The sequence below is a fragment of the Epinephelus fuscoguttatus genome, linkage group LG13, assembly GCF_011397635.1.
Source record: "Epinephelus fuscoguttatus linkage group LG13, E.fuscoguttatus.final_Chr_v1".
Lineage (NCBI taxonomy): Eukaryota > Metazoa > Chordata > Actinopteri > Perciformes > Serranidae > Epinephelus > Epinephelus fuscoguttatus.
Genome location: NC_064764.1, coordinates 35,296,586 through 35,318,477, shown reverse-complemented (window position 1 = coordinate 35,318,477; position 21,892 = coordinate 35,296,586). Strand labels below are relative to the sequence as shown.

General features: G+C 40.2%; 2 protein-coding genes across 3 annotated transcripts; both read right to left on the bottom strand.

The window, feature by feature from the left end:
* Positions 1–4,690: 4,690 nt before the first annotated feature.
* On the bottom strand, positions 4,691–12,146 carry gja3 (gap junction protein, alpha 3). Of its 2 annotated transcripts, none has more exons than XM_049595098.1 (3): positions 11,518–12,146; positions 10,634–10,695; positions 4,691–9,179 (listed from the first exon to the last, which is right to left on the bottom strand). In XM_049595098.1, exon 3 carries the CDS (start codon positions 9,142–9,144, stop codon positions 7,720–7,722), a length of 1,425 nt encoding a protein of 474 aa, XP_049451055.1. In that variant the 5' UTR covers positions 9,145–9,179; positions 10,634–10,695; positions 11,518–12,146; the 3' UTR covers positions 4,691–7,719. The 2 variants fall into 2 exon arrangements, with proteins under 2 accessions (XP_049451055.1, XP_049451054.1); XM_049595097.1 differs by having other exon boundaries at positions 11,717–12,146.
* A 1,622-nt stretch (positions 12,147–13,768) lies between these two features.
* gjb8 (gap junction protein beta 8) lies at positions 13,769–18,642 on the bottom strand. The gene is made up of 2 exons (XM_049595116.1): positions 18,508–18,642; positions 13,769–16,338 (listed from the first exon to the last, which is right to left on the bottom strand). The coding sequence occupies exon 2, from the start codon at positions 16,303–16,305 to the stop codon at positions 15,508–15,510; it is 798 nt and encodes a 265-aa protein (XP_049451073.1). The 5' UTR covers positions 16,306–16,338; positions 18,508–18,642; the 3' UTR covers positions 13,769–15,507.
* Between the last annotated feature and the right edge of the window lie 3,250 nt (positions 18,643–21,892).

Sequence of the window (21,892 nt, the reverse complement as noted above, 5' to 3'; positions counted from 1 at the left end):
TATCATAGGGATACGACAATTCACCGCCACCACACCCAATGGTAGCCTACCCATCACTGCAAGAAACAGTATGTCATGGGCACGACGAGGCCTTTTACCACTGGCAACTACAAGGTGCACTCAGGAGATATTTTGGGGATGTTGTGGTCTGTCACAGTTGCTGTGTGTTCCAGTACCCATACTACCATACAATAAGGTACACCAGAAAAATATTTAGTATGTCCCAATAAATAGTATGTCAACTGTAAGAGGTCGCAATGATGGAGGACATTTAATTGACTGATGACCAGTCCAATAGTAATAATAAGAATACTGATTGTGTAAGTGAACAAAAATAATCCTAAATATTTCAAACAACAAAAATAACAATGACAGAGGACTGCATATGTAATTTCACTGTTTCAAATATAATAGGTTAAAATCTACAATCTGTGCAGTTATAATTTGAAAGCAACAACTGCAGATTTCTCTGAGTTGATCTCTGTCTCTGGCAAACACGGTAAGTGACATTTGTTTTATCTCTAAGGTAATGTATATAACAGCAAGAGGGTCAAAGTTCAGGACATAATGTTTTTAGGAAGTCGCATATCCAGATTGTGAGCATATTAGATAAAGAAGTACATACTTTGTTGGGGCAGCTGCAGCACATATTAAAAGTAATTTAAAAAAGTATGAAATTCGGAATTCACTGTTACTGTTATATATAGTGATTTGTGCTCAGTTTGTGCAGCTGTCTGTGTGTGTTGATGCTAAGCTAGGCTAAACCAAGCCCCCTGGAACAGCACCAGGCTTTGAAGCCAATTTAAGATAGTGGCCAAAAGTGGAATTACAACCTCTGGGTCTGTCATGTGATGCATTGGGCCAAAAGACTTTTCCCATAGACTTACATTGGGAAAGAGATGTCTGTAAATCAGTGGATAATTTTTACTGAGTGTTTTCGCTATCAGGATTTTCGCTATCTCTGTGCCACTGAGCAATTTTCATAGGAGTGAAAAGGCCCCGCCTCTAACGCTATATCCAGTTCTCTTCTTACATCAGTGGTCCGAACACATATATTTCCATACTTGACACACAGAGATCTTACACTCTGAAAGAAATTTAAAATAGCGTTTGTTTGGTTTTTTTTTTATCAAATATGTATTCCTTGATGGTGACCACACAAGTATACTTTAACATCTGGATTATCCACTTCTGTCTCTGTATGAGTGTCTGTTTTACTGTATCTGTTGCTTTGTTGATGCCCACTCTGCCCAAAGATCAAACCGTCCTTTCCCAGCAGCAGTAAATTTCACCTACCTCCATCATGTATTACACAGTGTTGTAAATTGTCACTCAGATCTTGTGATGATGCAGGTAGTCTGTGATAGATGTTTCACTCTAGGGTGCAAGACTGACATGCCCGTCTTATTTTAATTATTTCTGGATGTGGCAATGAAGCAGGCCTGGCTCTGTGTGTTAGTGTCCCTGGCTCAGCGTCGCATTCTGACATTCGCTGTTGGAATGCTGAGTGAGGGAGTGAGCTGTGGCGAGGTCGGAGGTTAGAGAGTCTACAAAGAGAGTAATGCCAAAGACACTCAGAGGCTCTCCTGATGCCCATGTGGGCAGCACATATCCTGAAGAGCAAACAGGGTGCCAGCAGTTCAAATGCCCACTGAGAACTACATTCTTTGATGTTGCTACAATAACGTCATGCCATAATGTAAGAACCACTGCTGTCAAAATTAAATTCTAACACATTATCTAACTGGCATTAATATATGAAGACAAAACAATACTGATCTCAGAACTACAAGTTAGTAGATCAATATTCTTTATCTCCACATACACAGAAAATGAAAAACAAAGTTGTGACTCATCTCGTGTAGGCTCATACATAAAACCATAAAAGTCTCATTTAAATTCATTAAACTTTGCATGTGAATTTAAAACCCACCAATTAAAACATGACATACGTCACTGCATATATTTTTGACTTTCATATTGTACTTTAAGGCACTTAACGCCTGTTATTAACATGCATTTTGGTGATCTGAACACAAGTGGAAGGCCAAGACACATTGCTCATTGCTGCTCTATGGGACACACTGTGCAGAGGTAAGGCCAGTCATCCGCAGATTGTCCATTTCTCATAATACATCCATGGCCTCCAGCTTGTGTTCAAATTTTGTTACTGCCTACGTCCCTTACCCTAAAAGGTCAAAGAGCCCAGTACAGTTATTACATCCACTCTCACTAGGTGCTTGCTGGCATGCTCGCTAGTTACATTTGTGGTGGTGTCAGTACAGAATGGATAGTCATACAACACTTTATCCAATTTATCGTAAAACAGTCAAGTTATAGAGCGTCAGCAGCTGTCACGAAAACATATACCAAGTCCTGCATAGATGATGTCTTTGTTGGGGATGCATCCGTGTTTACCCTTGAAAAGATATGTGATCTAATGCGTCCCAGATTGTCTTGGCAAGTGGTTTGAGTGATTTTATCAGCACACTCCACTTAGATCAGATTATCCAAGACGCATGTCAGTACAAGTTGTAAACAGGATCTTAGGAACTGAGTCTTTCAGAGAAGAAATTACACATTTGATGATGTCTCCATAAGCATTGCAGTGTTGAATTAATTGACTCTGGAAATCTATTTAAAATATTAGATACAGAAAATTGAATAGCCACAGATACATTGACACTGATGGCACTTGAAGAAAGAGTTTACAATCTTCATGACAACTTGAGCTAACTCCATCAGCTGATGAAGACCATGAGATGTGGTTGAAATCTCTGGAGAAAGCTGGTAAGTGGACACTGAGTTAATTTTTTCTTTTGTCAAACTAGTTGTATATCTCTTAATGTATAGTCTTAAGAGACATTATTAGATATATATGGATTATTGTTCGGACTATTGACCTTGAACTTTTGAAAACCTGAGTCATACATGTTTTGTTGTCCATGTACTGAGTTAGCAATTTAATATTTTGTCAATCTCTGTGTTTATGTACTTATGAGGTGTGACGGCCAAATGGCAAAGCGTTTGGTCTTTACATTGCTCGTCCTTGATTCAACTCACTAAGTTTAACGGATAAGCACATTTAGAAATTCTCTTTGTTACAAAAAAGCTGAACTTAGTCTTTGAGTGTTTCAAGTCATCTTGAGACCAGGGTTTTTATCTTCTTCTTACCAGCCCAAGTAACCAGCTGCATCTCTGGTTCTGAATATGTGATGTGTGTCCAGTATATACTGTATAATAAGTATGTTTTCCCTCTTCAGAACTAGAAAAGTAGAGATCCTGGAAGTCGACCTGCCAGTTGAAGAAGCATCAGGTGGAGGCTTGAACAACAAGAATTAACGAGAAACCCCAAAATTCACTGTGCTAGTAGCCAATTGTGTCAAACGCACAGTCCATCTTTGGCTGTCTGTCCTGTTGTGAGAAGGTGGTTCTCTCCAAGATAATTTGGAGAAAAAAAAATTCACCAGGAATGAAAGCAACATTTCGAATATAATGGAGTCCCAAGAAGCAGGTATTAAAACCTCCTGTGACTGAATTCAAAAATGCAAACTCCACCCATGCCCTCATTCTGTTGCTGATCCTCAAATTCATTTGCAAATACTCTTCTTTTGTTCAAACTAATTTGTCCTCCTCCATTCATCTTTGTATTGATCACAGCTGTTTTTAAATCTTCATGCAGTCCAGTCACCAGAAGAAAATGTTTGCACTGTGCATTTCTGCAAACCATGAATACGTTTGTGCGTTTCATATCAGTGTTTCTAAAGTAACATGGTATATGAGAGTACTTTGTCAGGTTGGAGGGATGGTGGATGGAGTGACATCTCGGTGAGACACCTTCCAGGCTGCAGACCACTGTTCCAGATCATCAGACAACAAACCTGGTTGTTTTTCAGCGAGAAACCGAGACACTCCTGTGTTTCCAGCCAGAAAAGTGCCCCCAAAACCATGTATTTTAGTAAGATTAATTAATTTTGGTTTATGTTTTCGTACTGTTATATGTTTATGTTAGTGTTTTGGAATATATATACTATATATTACATGGGTATGAGGGGTGACACTCATAATCTATATGATATGTCTCGTGTTCACCTCTGTTGTTTTTATGGTTGGAGAGAGAGGGTGATTGGTTAGCCGTATTTTTGTTGCCCGCACTTTTATCTATCAACTGTGATCATTTTGATTATAGGTTTGTGCACGTTATATTAAGTTGATTCTTTTTCATTAATAAATTCATTTAATGTGTTTTTGGATCTAAACCAGGCTCAGCTCAGCCTCTCAGCTATCTTTAAGTTTGTTTCATGCAGTTTTTTGTACCTAAACCCAAACACGTTAACCACAGAATTGTTGAAACAAAAAGAACCTTTAACATCAACGTACCTGCTACATAACGTACAAAGTGCAACGTATCCGTAGTTTGCAGAAATGGAAAATGGCAATATTTATTCTAGGGATTTGGTTGCTTTATTTGCAGGTCCATGTAAGGACCACTGGAATGACCAAGTCCTTCTAATACAAAGTTCTAAAATGGAATGATTGTTTATTAATTGTTTGGATTTTACCAGGTTAAAACTTGAAGTCACTCAGTCAATGTCAAGTCAAGCCTACAGTCTACAGTCTGCAGCTCTGCGTCTTCATCCATCGTGCAAAGCAAAAGTGAAAGTGAGAACAACAAATATGGTACAAAAAATTTATTTAGTAACAGTTTTGTAAACATTTGAGGTAAATGAACATTTACATCAACTTGTTCTTACAAAAGAATCATTCATACACAAGGCACTTCTCTTGTTTAAGACAGCATTGAAAACAGGTTGCTGTTCTGAGCATTGTGAGATGGTTCCTACTCCCTGACGATCCAGAGAAATCATGCTCTGCATGAAACGTAAGAGGAGAGAGTTTTTTTGGAGGAGTCAAGGGGACGACGGGCTTTGAACACAACATCCTTTCAGGGCTTCATATGCAGGGTTAGGGAAGGGCCAGCTACCCAGCTAACATTCTCTCAACAGTGGAGTCGTCTGATGTGACGTCTGTGAGAACAAACCGAGTGAACACACAGAAAAATACCCCAACTGTTTTTTCTCTCTCGCACTTTTTTTTTTAAATCTTCAAACTCATCGTTATCTGAGCTTGAGATAAGTAACAGTTTCTTTTTTTTAATACTGCCTTTTGTGTGAAGAGCCGCTGCGTTTTAGTTTTAAGACATTTTTTTTTCCTTTGAGGATCATAGAGATTTGGCAGTTTTCTCGTCACGCTCGCTCTCGCTCTTTCTCTCGCGCTCTCTCTATTACTACTACTACCAATATTAGCATTGTAGAACAGCAATTTTTCTTTCCTAAATGTGCAAATCTTTATCAACTACCAAAATGTAAACTTTTGGGATCAAGAACAAATGCAGATAACAAAGATTTTTTTTTTGTCATTTTGAACAAGAAACATGGATTTGGAAAGGCTGCTTTTACCTATGCATCGTGTGGGTGTTTATTCTCCTCTTTGTGTTTCTGTTTGCACTAAATGTCATTTAAGCAACTTAAGTAAGATAGAGCATGAGACATTATATGGGTACAAATACTCTTACACTATACAGTACCATCATTTTGTAACCCCCACCCCCCTAAAAATAAAACAAAACAGCTGCTACCACTTTGCTCTTACTCCAGTGTATTAACCTGTACATTAACTGCTGGAAAAGTATTGCTCCTGTAAAATACTGTGCACAAACATATTAGTTCTTAATCATGTTGTTATGCCCTGTGAGTACAATATGTCCAATGAGTTTTCACACAGTCTTACTGTGCACTTCCAACTCTGCCCTAGAGTTGAACTCACAGGATAATACAGTGGATTAAGGTTGGTGTTAAAGAAGAAAATGGGCTTTTGAAGGTGAGTGCCTGGGTTGTGAACGAACCAAACAGCACAGTAACACAACAGAGACAGAGGACTGCGGCTGCTGATGAATTCAGTTAAAAGTTTGGGTTTCTAAAGATCTCTAAGAATCAAGATGAACACAACAAAATAGAAGCCGTCAAGGTCGACCGCACCGTGGCGTTTTGAACTTTGCAGCGCCAGGTCATTTTGTTTAAATCGTAGCTGTTTTGCAACCACAAACTGACTACTACAAGTATGCAATGTATGAGTAAAATTCAATTTAAAAAAATAGCACTTTTCAGAATAAAACCAATGAAGAAGCAACGTAAATGTGTGACGGTGAAAGTCAAACTCCCAAAGTTGCTCTCAATATTTAGGTGTGATGATTAAAGAGAGGGGTTGTGGGTTTGAGGGCAAAGATATCTGCCAAGTCTCAGTCCCCCCCCTCAAAAAACTGCAGTTTAATGTCAGCCAAAGAGCTCTGGGAGGCTGTTTGTGTGCATGAACAAGGACTATAATGTTATTCTTAATATCAGATGGTGGCTGTCGTGTGTTTTCATAACATTTCCAAAATTCTCTGAAGGCAATTTCTTGTCATTTGTGCAGTTAGTGTAGAGCATTTTGCTTTTTAGACATGTTGACTGAAGGCGACGCTGACAGAGGTAGGCGCAAAGGACCTCTTTTGCAAACTTACAGCGTAGTGGAAACGTTTTGATCTATGTTATTGACAATGTAGTGCTCGTAGAAACCCAGGTGCATTCTGGGCATCGCAGGGATGACTTCTACCACCAGTTTTGACCCATATCCTGTCCACACTGTGACTGTATCTGTTTATGCTGAGGACTCCGGGGATATCACATCAGTCCATTCCTATCCATTCCATCTCAATTACAATAAATATCGTCTCTGCAGGGAAGTGCAGCAGTGGATCATGGGTAAAACCAAGCTAGCCACCTTTGCCATGCAAATTTCTTAGTGAATCGGTGAGTTGTAGGGCTGCTGGCATGCACACCTACAAGGAACACAATACAAGTAATGTTTGTTGATGGAATTTCTACATGCATGAATTATGTTTAACACAACAGGTGTTTGGTAAAATGATGCATCAAACGAACTTCCAGGTCAAAGAACAAACGCTGTAACAACCTGGTTAACATGTAGTGCAACGCGCAGTTCACGTTTGCGCGGCCGATTCGACTGTGAAACCAGATAAAAATGATGAACAAGATATATGAGCGAATTGTCTGGCTACGCATTGAATAACTGATCTGTACAACAACGCCAGCTACATGTGCTTCCTTCAGATGAAATAAAAATAAAAATCCAGTCATTCATGTGAAATAATCAGTCCTTTAGGCTCAACAAAAAGAAGGGAAAAAAAACACCATGAGATCTTCCCCCCAAACCAAACACGTTGGTGAGATGTGTCCATTTTGATGCAAAAGTACGACAGCACAATCTCCTTCGCTCCATGTGGGCAGAGCCGTCTGGCTTCAGCACTTTATGATCACATTTTGTGTGCATAAATTAAGACCATCCAAAAAAACAAACCTTGCCTCAACTACTCTGCAACTCACCGATTGCACTAAATCAACGACTGCTGCTGATCAAGTCATTTCACATTTGCCTAAACTTTTCTGTTACTCTGCTTTCCTGTCTCTTGTCACTTTGCCGCCTTCTGTTTTTTTTTTTTTTGTTTGTTTTTTTGTTTTTTGTTTTTTTTGTTTGTTTTTTTTTCTGCTTTCTGCATGTGTGAGATTTTTTTGTCTGAGAATCACTGTGTTTGGGGGTGGGGTTTGGGGAAGCGGGGTGTTGGTCAGGGAGGGTTTAGGGACATGAAAGGGCTGAAGAGATTTAGACAGCCAGGTCGCTCGGCCTGGCCCTGATGCTGCTGCTCTTGCTGGCCCGACTAAGCCGCCGAGGGTCTGTGCTGACCGTTACTGGAGGCTTGTGCATCTCCACAGTAGTAGTGGTGACGTGGCCTTCCTCCTGCTCGCTCTTCCCTCCACTCCAGCTGCCCGCGTTGGATGCAGTGCCGGGGCTGCTGCTGCTGGAGGCGGCAGTGGCAGTCGAGTTGGTGATGTTGGTGTTACTGGTGTTGCTGGTTGGAGGGAGCAGCACAGCATCGATGGGCGGCTGCTGCTGCTCCTTGTCAGCGGTGCTGGAGGAAGAGGAAGATGGGGAGGGGGAGGTGGCCTTCATCTCCCGAGTCTGCTGCTCGGTGGCCAGGTTGGCCCAGTTCTGCTGCGTGGCCAGCCTGTGGTTGTTGTTGTTGCTGATGTAGTAGTGGGAGGGGGAGGGCTGGTGGCGGGACTCCTCCTGCTGGAGCTCGTCCATCTTGAACCCCGCTGTTGAGGGCACGGCTGCCGGCACCATGGGCGGCAGGAATGCCCCGCTGCCTGCCGTCACATCTGTGTAGTTGGGAGGGTAGCTGAGGGTGGATGGGGCAGTTCTGGAGGCTGAGGCCATACACTCAGGCTCTGCAATGTCGACGCGGCGCAGCGACTCGTGGTCAGGGGCAAACTCGTTTGTCATGCCCTGTTTAACTTTCTTCCATCCAAGGTGATAGATCTCTAACAAATTCAGCAAAAGAGACACGCAAGCCACCACAAGCATAAATATAATAAAAATAGTCTTTTCAGTGGGCCTCGAAATGAAGCAGTCAACGGTGTTGGGGCAGGGCCAACGTGCACACTTGTACAGGGGCCTCAGCTGGAAGCCATAGAGAAAATACTGGCCCAAAATGAATCCCACTTCAAACAGGGTCTTGAAAATAATGTTGAACACATAGGTACGCAGCAATGCGCCTCTGATACGGATTTTGCCATGCTCGTCCCTGATTGGCGGCTTCTCCTTCTTGCCGCCGCCAGCGCCTCCTCCAGCATCTCCACCATTTCTATAAAGGAGTTCTTTCTCCTCTTGGAACCTGTTTGCTTTGCGCATCTCCTCCTCCTTCTCTTTCCGCTTCTCCTCCATGCGGACGATGTGTAGCACGTGGCCCAGGTAGATGAGAGTCGGTGTGGACACGAAGATGATCTGCAGCACCCAGAAGCGGATGTGCGAGATGGGGAAGGCCTCGTCGTAGCAGACGTTCTCACAACCGGGCTGTTGAGTGTTGCAGGTGAAGTCGGACTGCTCATCGCCCCAGACCTCTTCGGCCGCGGCCCCCAGCACCAGGATCCTGAAGATGAAGAGGACAGTCAGCCAGACTTTGCCGATGACCGTTGAGTGCTCCTGAGCGTTCTCCAACAGCCGCCCCAGAAAGCTCCAGTCGCCCATGCTTCAAGATTTCTAGCCTATGGAGAAAGTACAGGCTGGAGAGGACAAAGAAGGGAGGAAAACAAAAAGAAGAAACAGAAAGTTAATGAAATGCTGATGAATCTGTGCTCGAAGTTGGTCTGAACGTTTGTCACATAAGGCCTTACCCCGAGGTTAAACATGCTACACATACGAACACACAAGACGACACAAGGACATGGAGGAGAGTGCAGGTGTCGACCAAACTCTGACATATTTCTCTTTTTCATAAAACGCTTAGCAGAACAAGGTCTTTATAGAAAACTGCCACGTAGGCGTCAGATATCGATAACAAATCGAAACACAGCATTCGCCTCAAACACAGACACTTTTTAGCAGCTGGTATACTGTATAGGCCACCTGTTTGACTGAACCCTGGTTCACTCTGCCTTTCTCTCTGTCTCTATGTCAGGCCCGTCTCTCTCGCTCTCACCTGCTCGCTCCACTGCCCAGCAGGCATGTGCTGAGATCAACATTATAATGTTCGAAAACAGCATTTAGCAGCAATGGGGCTCTGGTGTGGCACACACACACACACACACACACACACACACACACACAGAAACAAATACTGACACATACACACCACCCTCCCTTCCTCTGTCTCTCGCTGTCAACTGTAACACTGAAGCCACAGCGACCAAAATGAAACTTTTACTGTAATTACAATAGACGATGATAATAATAATAATAATGTAACCGTGTCTGATTCACAGTAAGACATAAGCTGTTTTAGGTTAAAAAAAAAAAAAAAACTCTTAAAGTTGAGATTATAATTTGGAAAGACTTGTTATTATCATTATCCATTATTTTTTCACTTTTTTCTTTGATTAATTGAATTATTAATTCCTTAAAATGTCAAAAAAAAAATCACATTGATGAATTCAAATAGCTTTGTTTGTTTAAACAATCATCCAAACTGCAAAATTATTTAAAAAACAGTGTCATTAAATGGAGAAAATGAACATATATTTGAAAAGCTGAAATCAGAGGATGTTGGACTTTTTTGCTTGATAAATGGCTTGATTAATCGATTACACAAAGTTTTGTCAATTGACTTCCTGTTGATTGACTCATCTTCTTAGCACCACATCTGTTATTAAATGTCACAGATTTAAAGCTAAGTTTATAGCTGCTTTTTAAACAGACTCGTCAAACAAATATTTTCAAATGTAACTGTAACTTCTTCGTACGCTGCTGTCTTGGCAAGGTCTCCCTTGAAAAAAAGATCATTGATCTCAATGGGATTTACCTGGTTAAAAATGGGTGACAAACAAATAAAATAAATGACATTTAAGTAAAACACGTGAACATTTATCTTTTTTGCCCTCTGATGGGACAGATGGGTGATAAATGTGTCTGATATCTGAAGTCTGATGTTATTCTTTACATCTTTTAGACAGTACTGTGTTCATTCAACTATTCATGCAACAAATTCAACACAAACACACAAAGCAGAGGAGACACTTACTAAAATATTCTTGTATTAAAGGTAATAAATCCATCGACTAGGGTTCACAATATGTATGACACCTGGAAGAGAAAAAACAGTCAAACAATTTCCTTTCTTTCAGACTTTGAATGAAGTTAGCAGATTAAAACTAGTGAGCAAAACAAAATAACACATTAAAAGTTATGATAAAGAATTCAATTTATACAGATTAACAAAACTTAGAAGAAAGTATTTTAGAAAGTGTAAAAGAAGTTTTAAAATTTGGTAAACACTTGATTTAGATAGTCAACCTACAGATAGTTCATTAAGTATTTGTCACATTTTAACAGCTTATTAGTTTACTTTGTCTGTAGATGTGTATTTATTGGGTATATGTGACAATTCACTACCTATTTTTAGAATAAGTTAGCTGAACTGAAACTTTTTACTCAAACTATGCTGCATAGATCGAGAGAATAAGTTAAGTTCAGGTAAATTATTCTGAGAATATGTAGGTATGTTCATGATTTGTGACATTTACTTTATAACCTAATTAACATCTACAGAATAAAGCAAAACTGTTTATCTCAACTAATAAGCTGCTGAAATGGTCCAAGAAGGAACTATATCAACTATTTGTAGGCAGACTATCCAAATAAAGTGTTACCAAAATCTTACATATTATAATTTTCTAAACATAGTTTGCATTAAGTACTTAATATAAATACGGGTAGTGGTGTAAATTTTGTGGAAACTGCAGCCATTAAACTCAGAGTCATAAAGTCGTGTACCATCTGACCTTGTAATTTTTGGCAAACTTTGAATCAATTTCTGTTTTAGTTTCACAGGTATTTGTGGCATTCCTGTCGGCAGGAGATGAATGTGACAGACAGAGCCAGGTTCAAATACAAAGCCATACCTACCAGCCTCACAATACAGACTGTGCCAGAGTCCCCAGACTGCCTTTAAGCTTTGTCAGGCTTTTGTCTTTCTCTTCTTGTTTAGTAAAAACTGATGCAACTCTTAATTACCTGATAACGCGCCGCTCTTCATTTACTTGGTGTTACTTTACTTCCATTTTAAGCACAGGCAAATATTCTCAGCAGTGTGTATCCGTCATACCTTTAGACCGGAGATGTCATACTTAAACACGAAAAGCAAATCCATCTGCCATCATTGGTGCCATCATTTGAGTGCGTCGAAAAGCGCGTAGACCTCCAGCGGCTGCAGCGACCCTCCCTCTGGCTCCCTGATCCCAAACCCGCAACCTGTCGCCTCTCTGTCAGCTCAAACTTTTTTTTTGTTTTTCAGAATGCTGCCTCTCAAACTCATTCATACACGACCTCGTCCACTCTGTCTGGCTGTTTGTCCCGGGCCCGTTAACTTGCGCAAGGAAAAAGTTTTTCCCTTTTTTGTTGTTGTTAGTTTTTGGAGGCGGCTTGGAGTCGGAGATGGGGCTCGGTTAAACGGAGCTGCCTCCCGTTTCCAGCCATGTCTGGACTGTCACATTGTGTGACCATGCATGAGTGAATCCACAGAGTCATCAGCCCGTCCGGTGTCATACCACGCCCCTGCCAACCTCCCCAAAACCTGTCCAAAATGTGCGCAAAAGTTGCCGGAAATGTGCCCCAGAAATTTACGCACAATTGGCTTCAAACCTGCATGCTCTGAATTTCACAGGAAAACCACTTGCTTCCCAAAAGTTTCACCCAAACCCTTAAAACTCTAACAACTTGCAGTCTATAATTTTAAAAACAGTAATGGCTAGGCCTACTATATTTTCAAAGGAAAAAGCATCATTAAAGGATCATAAGGTCACTATAAACTCACTGTTGACTCTCTAAACCAGGGGTGTCAAACACATTTTAGTTCATGGGCCAAATACAGCCCAATAAAACCATCATACAATAACCTGTAAGTACCATCAGCTAAGATATTCCCCTTTTTCTGTGTAAAGAATTAAAAGTACATTACATAGATGTCCATCCTTTTACAAAACAAACAGCCTGAGATGAAAAATAAGTGCAGTTTCAACAATATGTCCCAGTTATTCCACATTCAGTCAGTCTGCTTCTCACTGTGATTACATGTGCATTTATCCATACATTTACTAATACAGACTCTTTTGAACTGAAGCTGCTGATTGACAATATTTTGCACAATGTTCAATATCTTTAAACATGATCACAGTAAGTCTTCATTGTTACATCAGGGTGGAAAAGCCTCTGTAGCAGAATTTTACATGAAGTTGGAACCTCTTAGTCTGGTCATCTAGAGGGTCTGTTTGGACCTTTTGGTGGGCCGGTTCTGGCCCATGGGCCACACCCCTGCTCTAAACACACTGTCTATCCATAAATAGTATTAAGACTACTCATGAAAACCAGGTATCTGGTGATTAAAAGGGACAAACTAGGGGGGAAAAGATACAGTGAGCTTAATACAGTATTCTCTGAGCAGACTAATATTTTGGCACCTCTCGACTCCCAATGTCCCTGTGTTAGTTGGTTTATTTGGGCCATTTTTAAACTTATAAGACTCAAATACACACAAGAAAAAAGAAATATTAGTAATAACAATAAGTCATTACTTTTGAAGCAGTGACAAACCAAAAGAAGTTATACTGACCAAAAAGCTCACCTTATTCAATGAAAATGAAAGAAACAATCAAAAGTATATGTATATTCTATATACCCCAAAGTCCCATCAAATATTCATATACACACACTGTCATCATAACTTGGTTTCTGGTATTTGTTAATCCTGTTATTGTGAAATATTTTTAAAAAATCTATCTAAAATGATTTACACATTTTTAGCTCCTTTTCAAAATTATTCCACAAATTTTGACTGTTATACATCTTTGTATTGCTTTTTTTTTTTGTAAACATACAGTACATGTTCCTCTTAGTTCATACTGACTCTCTGAATTTTGAACATCTTCTGGACAAAGTCTGGAAGCATCTTATTTTTTTACTTTATACATTAATTGTGCAGTTTTAAAGTCCACCAAATCTCTAAATTTGTTGGTTGGTTCATGATAACCAGCTCTGTCTCACCCATACTGTTCAAAAGAATAAAATAAAAATGAGCCACACAGTTTTGTTTTCACTAATTTATGAAAAAAAAATAATTCAAGGATCAAAGTGCAAGTGTGATAAAAACGTCTCAGGTACAAAACACAATCACCAACTTTTCATATCTTCATTTGTTTGTTCAGAAAGCTGTCTGTTCATTAGTACATTGTGTGCTGTTAAGGCAGACTACTAAATGTAGAGTTATCCAAAAAGTTACAAAAACAACATCTTGGGACTGGAATGATCAAGTGTGTCCCTTAAAAATGATTGCTATCACAAAGTTTGCATCAAAATGGCTATTACAGAAAGGAAGAGGTCAAACATACAAAATTAAAAATCACAAATATTATTCTTGCATCTGCATCATCTGGGATGACGCATGACTTTTTGGATCTTTGGTCAAAATATTTCTCGCCCACTTCAAAATGTCAACATTACACTTCATGCTCTAACTACACAGAGCTGCATCAGCTATGTAATGTCAATAAGTGACTCATCCAGATCTTCTTTTTAGAATTTCTGGTCCAATGTGTCTCTCATAGTTCCTTTCCAATATTTTCTTATCACTATTGTCCGTTCACATAAAGCGATTTATTTTAACAACACAGATGCGACTAATCCAACTCAGCTATTCCTGGATTGGAGGGAACACAAAGACATTTTCTCTTTGAGATCGGCCCGTAGTTCCTCATGTTAAGAGGGCGAGCAGCGATTAGTGTGGTGGCTAAAATAAGGCACTTGCTGAAAGCTGATACAGCCAGCTGGGGTCAGTACACACTGCAGCGACAACACAAGTCCAAATAACACAGGAGGACCAGGTCCAGGCTGGATGGTGTTTCATAAAGCAAAGATTAACAGTTAGACTCAACTTCAAGACCAATGAAGACAATTAATCACCTTCAGAAGCAATGACATAATACTTGTTTAAATTTCATAATCCTGCTTCAGGGGGCGAATATAAGTGTTACAAATGCAAAAAGCTGGAGTCAAATAATCATTGATTCATAACTAAAAATCACTGTGAGTCTGACAAATTAGATATCCTCAGAAACCTCAAGCATGTTGTAATTTAAAATAACACTTTGCATGTTTTAACACACCTCAGTGTTTCTGAATTAATATTTCTGTCTCATGTGACATTAACTTTTACCTCTATTTTTTTAGACTTAGATCCAGATCAGTGATGCAATATGATTTGTTAGAGACATTTCTTGCTCTTAAAAAACATCTTATACAGCCAAAACATACATATTTTGCACACACAGTTTGTTTAGGTTATTTAACTCACATAATGAAACCCTTCCTACACTTTTAGTTCAAGTAAAAGACAAAAAAACACAAAACATTCTCATTTGATTGAACAGCAAAGAGAAAACTGCTGTGGTGTGGTGGGTAAAATTGCATCATGTTATAAAAAGCTTTTGTCAGTGTAATCTTGTGCAACACACTCAGTAATTATATTATACACATATAAAAATGAAAAACTCTAGCATCACTCATAGAAAGAATAACTAGTTTCAAACTTCACCTTATTTTTCTGCTTCAGTTTTCATGACTTCATTTGTTCTCCTTTCTCTTCAACACCAGATAAATCATTCAGGCTTTGAGTAAAGTGTTTGTGCTCGTGGGGGTGGGGGGGTGGGGGTTTCACCAACCACCACTAGGTGTCAGTGTAGACTGATTCTTCTCTTCAAAACACTCAAGCAACATTAAACTGTGAACATTACATCAAAACCTCCACCGTACACCCACAGTGAGGAAAGTAAGGTTACCATTATAGATGGCTGGATTTACAGTTTCTGCTTTTCTTCCTCTCTGGTACCTCCCCATATCTTTCTTTCAACACATCTTGTCCCTGGTCGAATCAGGTGTAGGAGACAACAGCATCTCGTTCTTCTTGTTCTCCAGATGGGCACTGTCCCGTGTCATGCTGTCGGTGTGGGTGTACAGGTGTTTCCTCTTGTTGGAGCACCTCATGAGTGCCTTGACGATGAGATAACACAGCTCTGCAACGTTAAGCACCATACAGATCGCTGACGAGGACACCATGAAGATGGTGAAGATGGTTTTCTCTGTTGGCCTGGAGATGAAGCAGTCCACCTTGTTGGGGCAGGGCCACTGCTCGCACTTTACCAGCCGGGGCATCTGGAAGCCGTCGTAGACCATGTACAGCGCGTACATGAAGCCGCCCTCAAAGATGAGGCGGAAGAACAAGCTGCAGGTGTAGGTCCACCACAGTGGGCCTGTGATTGGCAGACGCCTCTTCTTCAGTGTCTCCAGGTCATTATCTGTCATCTTCTCAGTGCCGTTGGAGGCCAGCATGGTCCTCTTATCCCCACGTTTCCTGTAGGCCACATGCATGGCCACCAGCAGAGCTGGGGTGGACACAAATATCAGCTGCAGGCACCACAAGCGGATATGCGACACAGGAAAGAAGTGGTCATAGCAGACGTTTTTGCAGCCAGGCTGCTGCGTGTTGCATGTGAAGTCTGACTGCTCGTCTCCCCAGACGCTCTCAGCAGCCAGAACCAGGATAGTGATGCGGAAGATGAAAAGGACAGAGAGCCAGATCTTTCCTAGACTGGTGGAGTGTTTGTTGACACCGCCCAGCTGGGCATAGAGCGCCCCCCAACTCATTGTGGCGAGGAGGAGTGTGGAAGCTCAGACAACCTGTAGAAGGCAGACATACAACAGAAGTTTAACAGCCTAGAAAACCCAACGTTCAGTGTGTTGATGAGGAGATCTACCTTTCTCACACAACTTCTGTCTGCAGAGATGTACCTGATGTCAGCCTACACACTCAGAAATATTTCATAGGGGTGGCCAGATGGGACGACTGAAAATTTTGGGGTGACAATCCAAAACCAAAAGCCAGAAATGAATTTTAGAAATTTGATTTTGCTGCTGCAATAGGCTATATAAGTTAGGTGAAAACTATGCCAATATGGAGATTTAAAGAACATCATTCTGATATAATTTCGTTTCTTAGTCTACTGTTATTAGTACTAATTATCTGATGTGATACACTTAACATTTTGAGTTCCACAACAATCCAGTTTTCACATGTTATGTTACATGCTAGTCGATTTGTTGTTCTTCAAAAATGCTGGTTATCCTTTTCGTTAAAAATCCTTTATCTTAAGGTTTAGGCAACAAAAGCATGTGATTAGGTTTGTCTAACCCATCCTCCCTGGACGGACTTTGTCGCTCTTCATATAATGGCAGCTACCGATGGCATTACAAACTGATGCTGCCTGGTTTGTATCATACAGCCCTGAAGAGTGCCTCTGTGTCTGTCTGATGCCGACATCAGAGACATCAGAGACATCAGAGATCGGCTTTATTTGACAAGTTGGGAGTAAGAACAGGCTGGGGTACTGATAAAGCCCATTTTCATTCTGATATCTTGAGTTGAGAGTTCAGGGGACACCTTTAAAAATGGCCTCGTTGGTTGTTCCCTCGCAAAAATTTAACCTAAATTTGGAGCATTATTTCACCCCCTTGCCAAAGAGACTACACCGACATGGTTTGAACATGTATGCCTTAGGTTGTATAGTTTCTAAAGATACCACTACCTTCTTGCTAGCTTACAAAACAGTAATGTCAGCCTCCAATTATTTTTGACAGGGGCAGTGGAGGTCCAGCAATTGTATCAGGTCGGCCATGCCCCCCTTTGGTCCCCTCTTGGGAGCACCACTGCCTACAGCTCCTTTTAGTAGTAGATTGGCATTTGGCAGTGATTTAGTAATTTCATGTTTTGGGGACACAGGCGACATGTCCCCCTTAATATTTAGAAACATAGAAACATGAAAGTAGACATTTTTTTTACAAAGTTTTTACAGCATACTTTGATGCAGAAAAGGCACAAATTGGTGCGGAAAAATTAACCAGCATGCAGGAAATTTTCTATTGGAGGATGTCCCTCCAAAAACCCCTCGATTTCATATGTACCCCCCCTAATGTTGAAACTAAACCTTCACCCTTGCTTTGTGACATGGGCCATAAGTGGGACTTAAAATCACTTTCAGGACAGGAATGAAAAACAGACACAGACTTTATAAACCTGCTCCCTGTGTCTAATGTTTGACTTTTGGATACTGGTTACTTTTATGAGCCATATAAATGATACAGGCAACGTTGAAAAGTTATTATTTGTTACTATAGAGCACCTATGTTGTCTATGTTTTAGAGATCTCAACATATTTTACTCTATAGTACCTTCTCTATTACTACCTGATCATAATAAAAGTATTACAAGCTCATTTTGATGATAATCCCTTTGAAAATGTATTACTTCGGGATTTACTTTCTAGAGCGCATTAATTTGCTGTCACTATGTTCGGCCTTCATGGCTGTGATTTTTTGTTTAACGTGCAGAAATAAAAATGACGGTGAGGATTAAATGGGGCAGGATTACATCGCAAATTCAGAAAGCAAGCGTCTTTGGTCCTGATTAAACCCATCTTTTTGCCTACCTGGAAACACTTTATAATCTTTCATCTTCATTCTTGACGTATTTAGGCTATAGGATAATAACAGTTAATTTGGTCTTTAAAGAAAATAATTACTTTCTTAAAAGAAACGAACATTTAAGTATTAAAAGGAAGTTTCTGCTTTTTCGCTGTGATTCAGTTAATTGGATTTTTCCTTCAGTGTCCGACACACACATAAATCACGCTTAGTATTTGCACTCTTGCGACACGAAAGTGCGACATGTAATTATCAGGTAGGGCCAGAAACTGCCTGTTATTATTGTCGTCATCAGCATAACTATGTTAAGAAATTAGGTCAAAGTGCAACGAGTTCACAAATCTAAACATTATGACACAAATAACTCACCTGTTTCTGAAGAGGTTATCTTAAAAAAAAATTGTCAATTTTCCATGAAGGGAAAAACAGTTAATCCAGTATTTAGTGAGGTGTGAAGAAAACAAGCAAAGAAGCGTCTTGCTCGTCTCCCAGCTGACAGTGAGACATACCTGCTCTCTTTTAAGGTTTCATCCCCCTCCTGCAGACAGGGGAGGGAGGAGCCGGTCTCAGGGTGGGGCCAGACCTGCCAGACACCCAATGACAGAGCCTGGCTTTAAACTTTTAGCGTTTCAAACTCAGGAAATAGAAGTTTGAATTGTGTGAATACTCTTAAGACAAAGGCAGAGGCATCTCATTTTAAAGGTCCAGTGTACAGGATTTAGGGGGATATATTGGCAGAAATGGAATATAATTCAAGAAGCATGTATGAAAATAAGAATTATTGTGTTTTTGTAACTTTAGAATGAGCCGTTTATATCTACATAGGGAGCAGGTCCGCCTCTGTGGAGACCACCATGTTTCTACAGCAGCCCAGAACAGACAAGCCTAGCACTGGCTCTAGATGGCACCGTTCGGATTTTTAGGTATTGCCACGGCCACCATAGTTAGAGGCCAATCTGCAATGAGCATTGTTGGAAAAACACTTTTTTTTTTGTTTGTTTGTATATTTTATTTTATTTTTTCAAAATATACAAAGCACACAGTCACAAATTGACAGTACACAAGCACTACTGTTACATTACAAACGTTTCAAAAATAAATTAACAGACAATAAAATAAATTGGCACGTGACAATGGAAATAAAAATATAACAAAATTAAATACTACACTACAAAAATGGGGGCTGGGGGGTTTGAGAGTTGGCGTAAAAACACAGATTTTTAATGTTAAACTGCTTTATGCAGTGTTTTTGCCGGTTTTAATCACTTGGTCTGTTTGCTTTGAAGAGGAAGAAACCTTTGCTGATAATATGTCTCCATGTAAAAACCTCCCGAATGTCTAGATCTTAAGTTATCAAAGAAAACAGGTGAGCACACCAGCGGTGTAGCACCAAATTCGTAGTCTCTGTGAGCCCCCCGCCCTTTCTCTCATTATCCTTGTCTCCGTCACACTCTTTTTGATTTTCTTGTTTTTTAACAAAGTTAGTTTGCTTAATCACATAAAAGATGGGAATAAGGACCTATAACAGGTGAGGGGAGAAAGACAAATGTATATTTTATTCAACACCCTTCATGGCTGAGGATTTATAGGATTTAGTATTTTGTATGATGATGTAGGATGGATGATGTGCTGTCTTGTTATATTTATGTGCTGAGATGTATAGTTTTGTTTAATTGTATTTTATTTTACATGATTGTTTTGTTTACGTTTGTTGAAACCAAAATTCAAATAAAAACTTAAATGACAAAAAAAGTTAGTTTGCTTTCTTTCCCTTTCCTTTCAGTCTTTCTTTTATTTTTCTGGAACACTAATTTTCTGTTCTTGGGAGAGACATGGTGTAAACTGGTGCTCCAGCAGCATAAGCAGTCACTTGCTCAGCTCTAGCTGCATGTAAGAATCCTCATGCAGGAGCAGACTAAACTATTTTGCACCTTCAAGGTGTGAGAGGGGCCTCAAAGAGCTTCCACTATCTATTTATTAATTTATTTGAGTTAAGGCTTTCAAACTATTTATTCAGCCAATTTGAATTTTGTTATAGCACAAATTATTTAAAAAAATTACAAACAAAAACCCAACTTTTTATTCCAAGCTTTTTGGGGGCTCCCCTCCAATTGGGGCCCTGGGTTTATCAGTCCCACTTTTCCCCCAGCTCTGGCGACTAGGCGAGCCACTTGTCTGTGAACACTGATTTGTCACGTGAAACTTATTTATTTAGTGTTTTGACCAGTTTAGAACACCTTGTCTGTTTAGGAGAGGAGAGGAGGAGACCTCTGTGAATAATTCTCCTACCAGTAAGATCAGCTGATCAGAAAAAAGGTGAGCACACATTATGTTACCAGAGAAGAAGAGCAGTGTCAGCTAGTTGCAATCCTCACCGCTAGACGCCACTAAATCACCCTAAATCTTACACATATAACCTTCAAACATCATTAGTGGAACATAAGAGTTATTTTTTTAATTTAGGTGAGGGGCAAATTATCAAACTCTGGTCAAAATCTAAATGAGCCACAGCTATAAATGAAAACTAGTTTAATTTTTGATGGATGGATGATTGGATGGTCAAATCTGACTACTGATCCAAGGTTAGATCAACTTATTTAACCAGCTTGTGTGGCTTGTTTGCATTTACTAGTAATAGAGTACTTAGCTCCATTATATTATCTCCCTCCTCTCCTGTATTTAACTGAAATTCAGTCTCATGTTACTTCAGCCAAGCTCATAATTTCTGCCTTTGGGGATAAGAGTCTGGTTCTGCTTGAGATTTCTGCCTCTTAAAGGAGAACTATAGGCTTGTTTTCAAAATTCATATAAGAGTAAACATTAACAATTCTCTCCCAAATCCAAAAGCTAGAGTGCAAAAATTCTAAACTGTGAGATGTATAATGTGATAGAGTCTAAAAGTCTATAACACTGACAATGAATTGGGGAAGATGTTCTAGATGACACTGAGAGCACCCAGGGAAGTGCTCTGCTTATATGGGTATATTTTCTGTTTCAGAATTGAGAACACTACAACAGAAATAAACTCCTTTGGGTAAGAAAAGAGAAAGCAAAAAAAAGAAAGAAAGCAAACATTTTGTGCGTCTCCAAAATCTAACCAATTGCCAGAAAAAATATTGCCATTGTACATTTTTGTAAACCACAGATGCGTCACATTTGCACATTATCATGTAGTGGATTGAAACTTTGCATTTCAACAATGTTGTGGTTAACGTGTGGTTAGAAAGAGATGATGTCTTGGTAAAACGCAGCTGCTTTTCATGGCACAATCACCATTGCCATGAAGAGCACTATCCCACTATCCTCTGAAAAAACAGCCTCACAAAGCACCCCAGACGTCCCTTTCCCCAGTGATACTTTCCAGCTCCTCCTGGGGGACTCCAAGGCATTCCAGGCCAGATGACATATGTAATCCCCCCAGCCTCTTCTTCTTCTGGCGTATGTCCTTAGACCTTCAGCTCCATTGAGGCAAGCAAGTCCAGTGTTTCATCATCCAGGTCAGTTAGACCACAATCGCCATTTGGTGGCCGGTGTTTCAGGCAGCTGGTTATCATATGTTCCACAGTTTGTAGTGGATCCCTGCATTCGCAGTGGGCACTGTCCATGAGACCCCATTTTTGCATTCCTGTCCTGAAGCGTCCTATGCCTCTCGTCAGGCGGTTGAGGGTTGTCAGTTGCTTTTGGGTCAGGTGCTGCCATCCCTCCAGTGTGTTCTGAGTCTATTCTGGAGCCTCTTACCAGCAGGATGTGCCTG

Coding starts and splice junctions, on each gene's coding strand:
- gja3 (XM_049595098.1), bottom strand. CDS start 9,144: ATGGGCGACTGGAGCTTTCTGGGGCGGCTGTTGGAGAACGCTCAGGAG.
- gjb8 (XM_049595116.1), bottom strand. CDS start 16,305: ATGAGTTGGGGGGCGCTCTATGCCCAGCTGGGCGGTGTCAACAAACAC.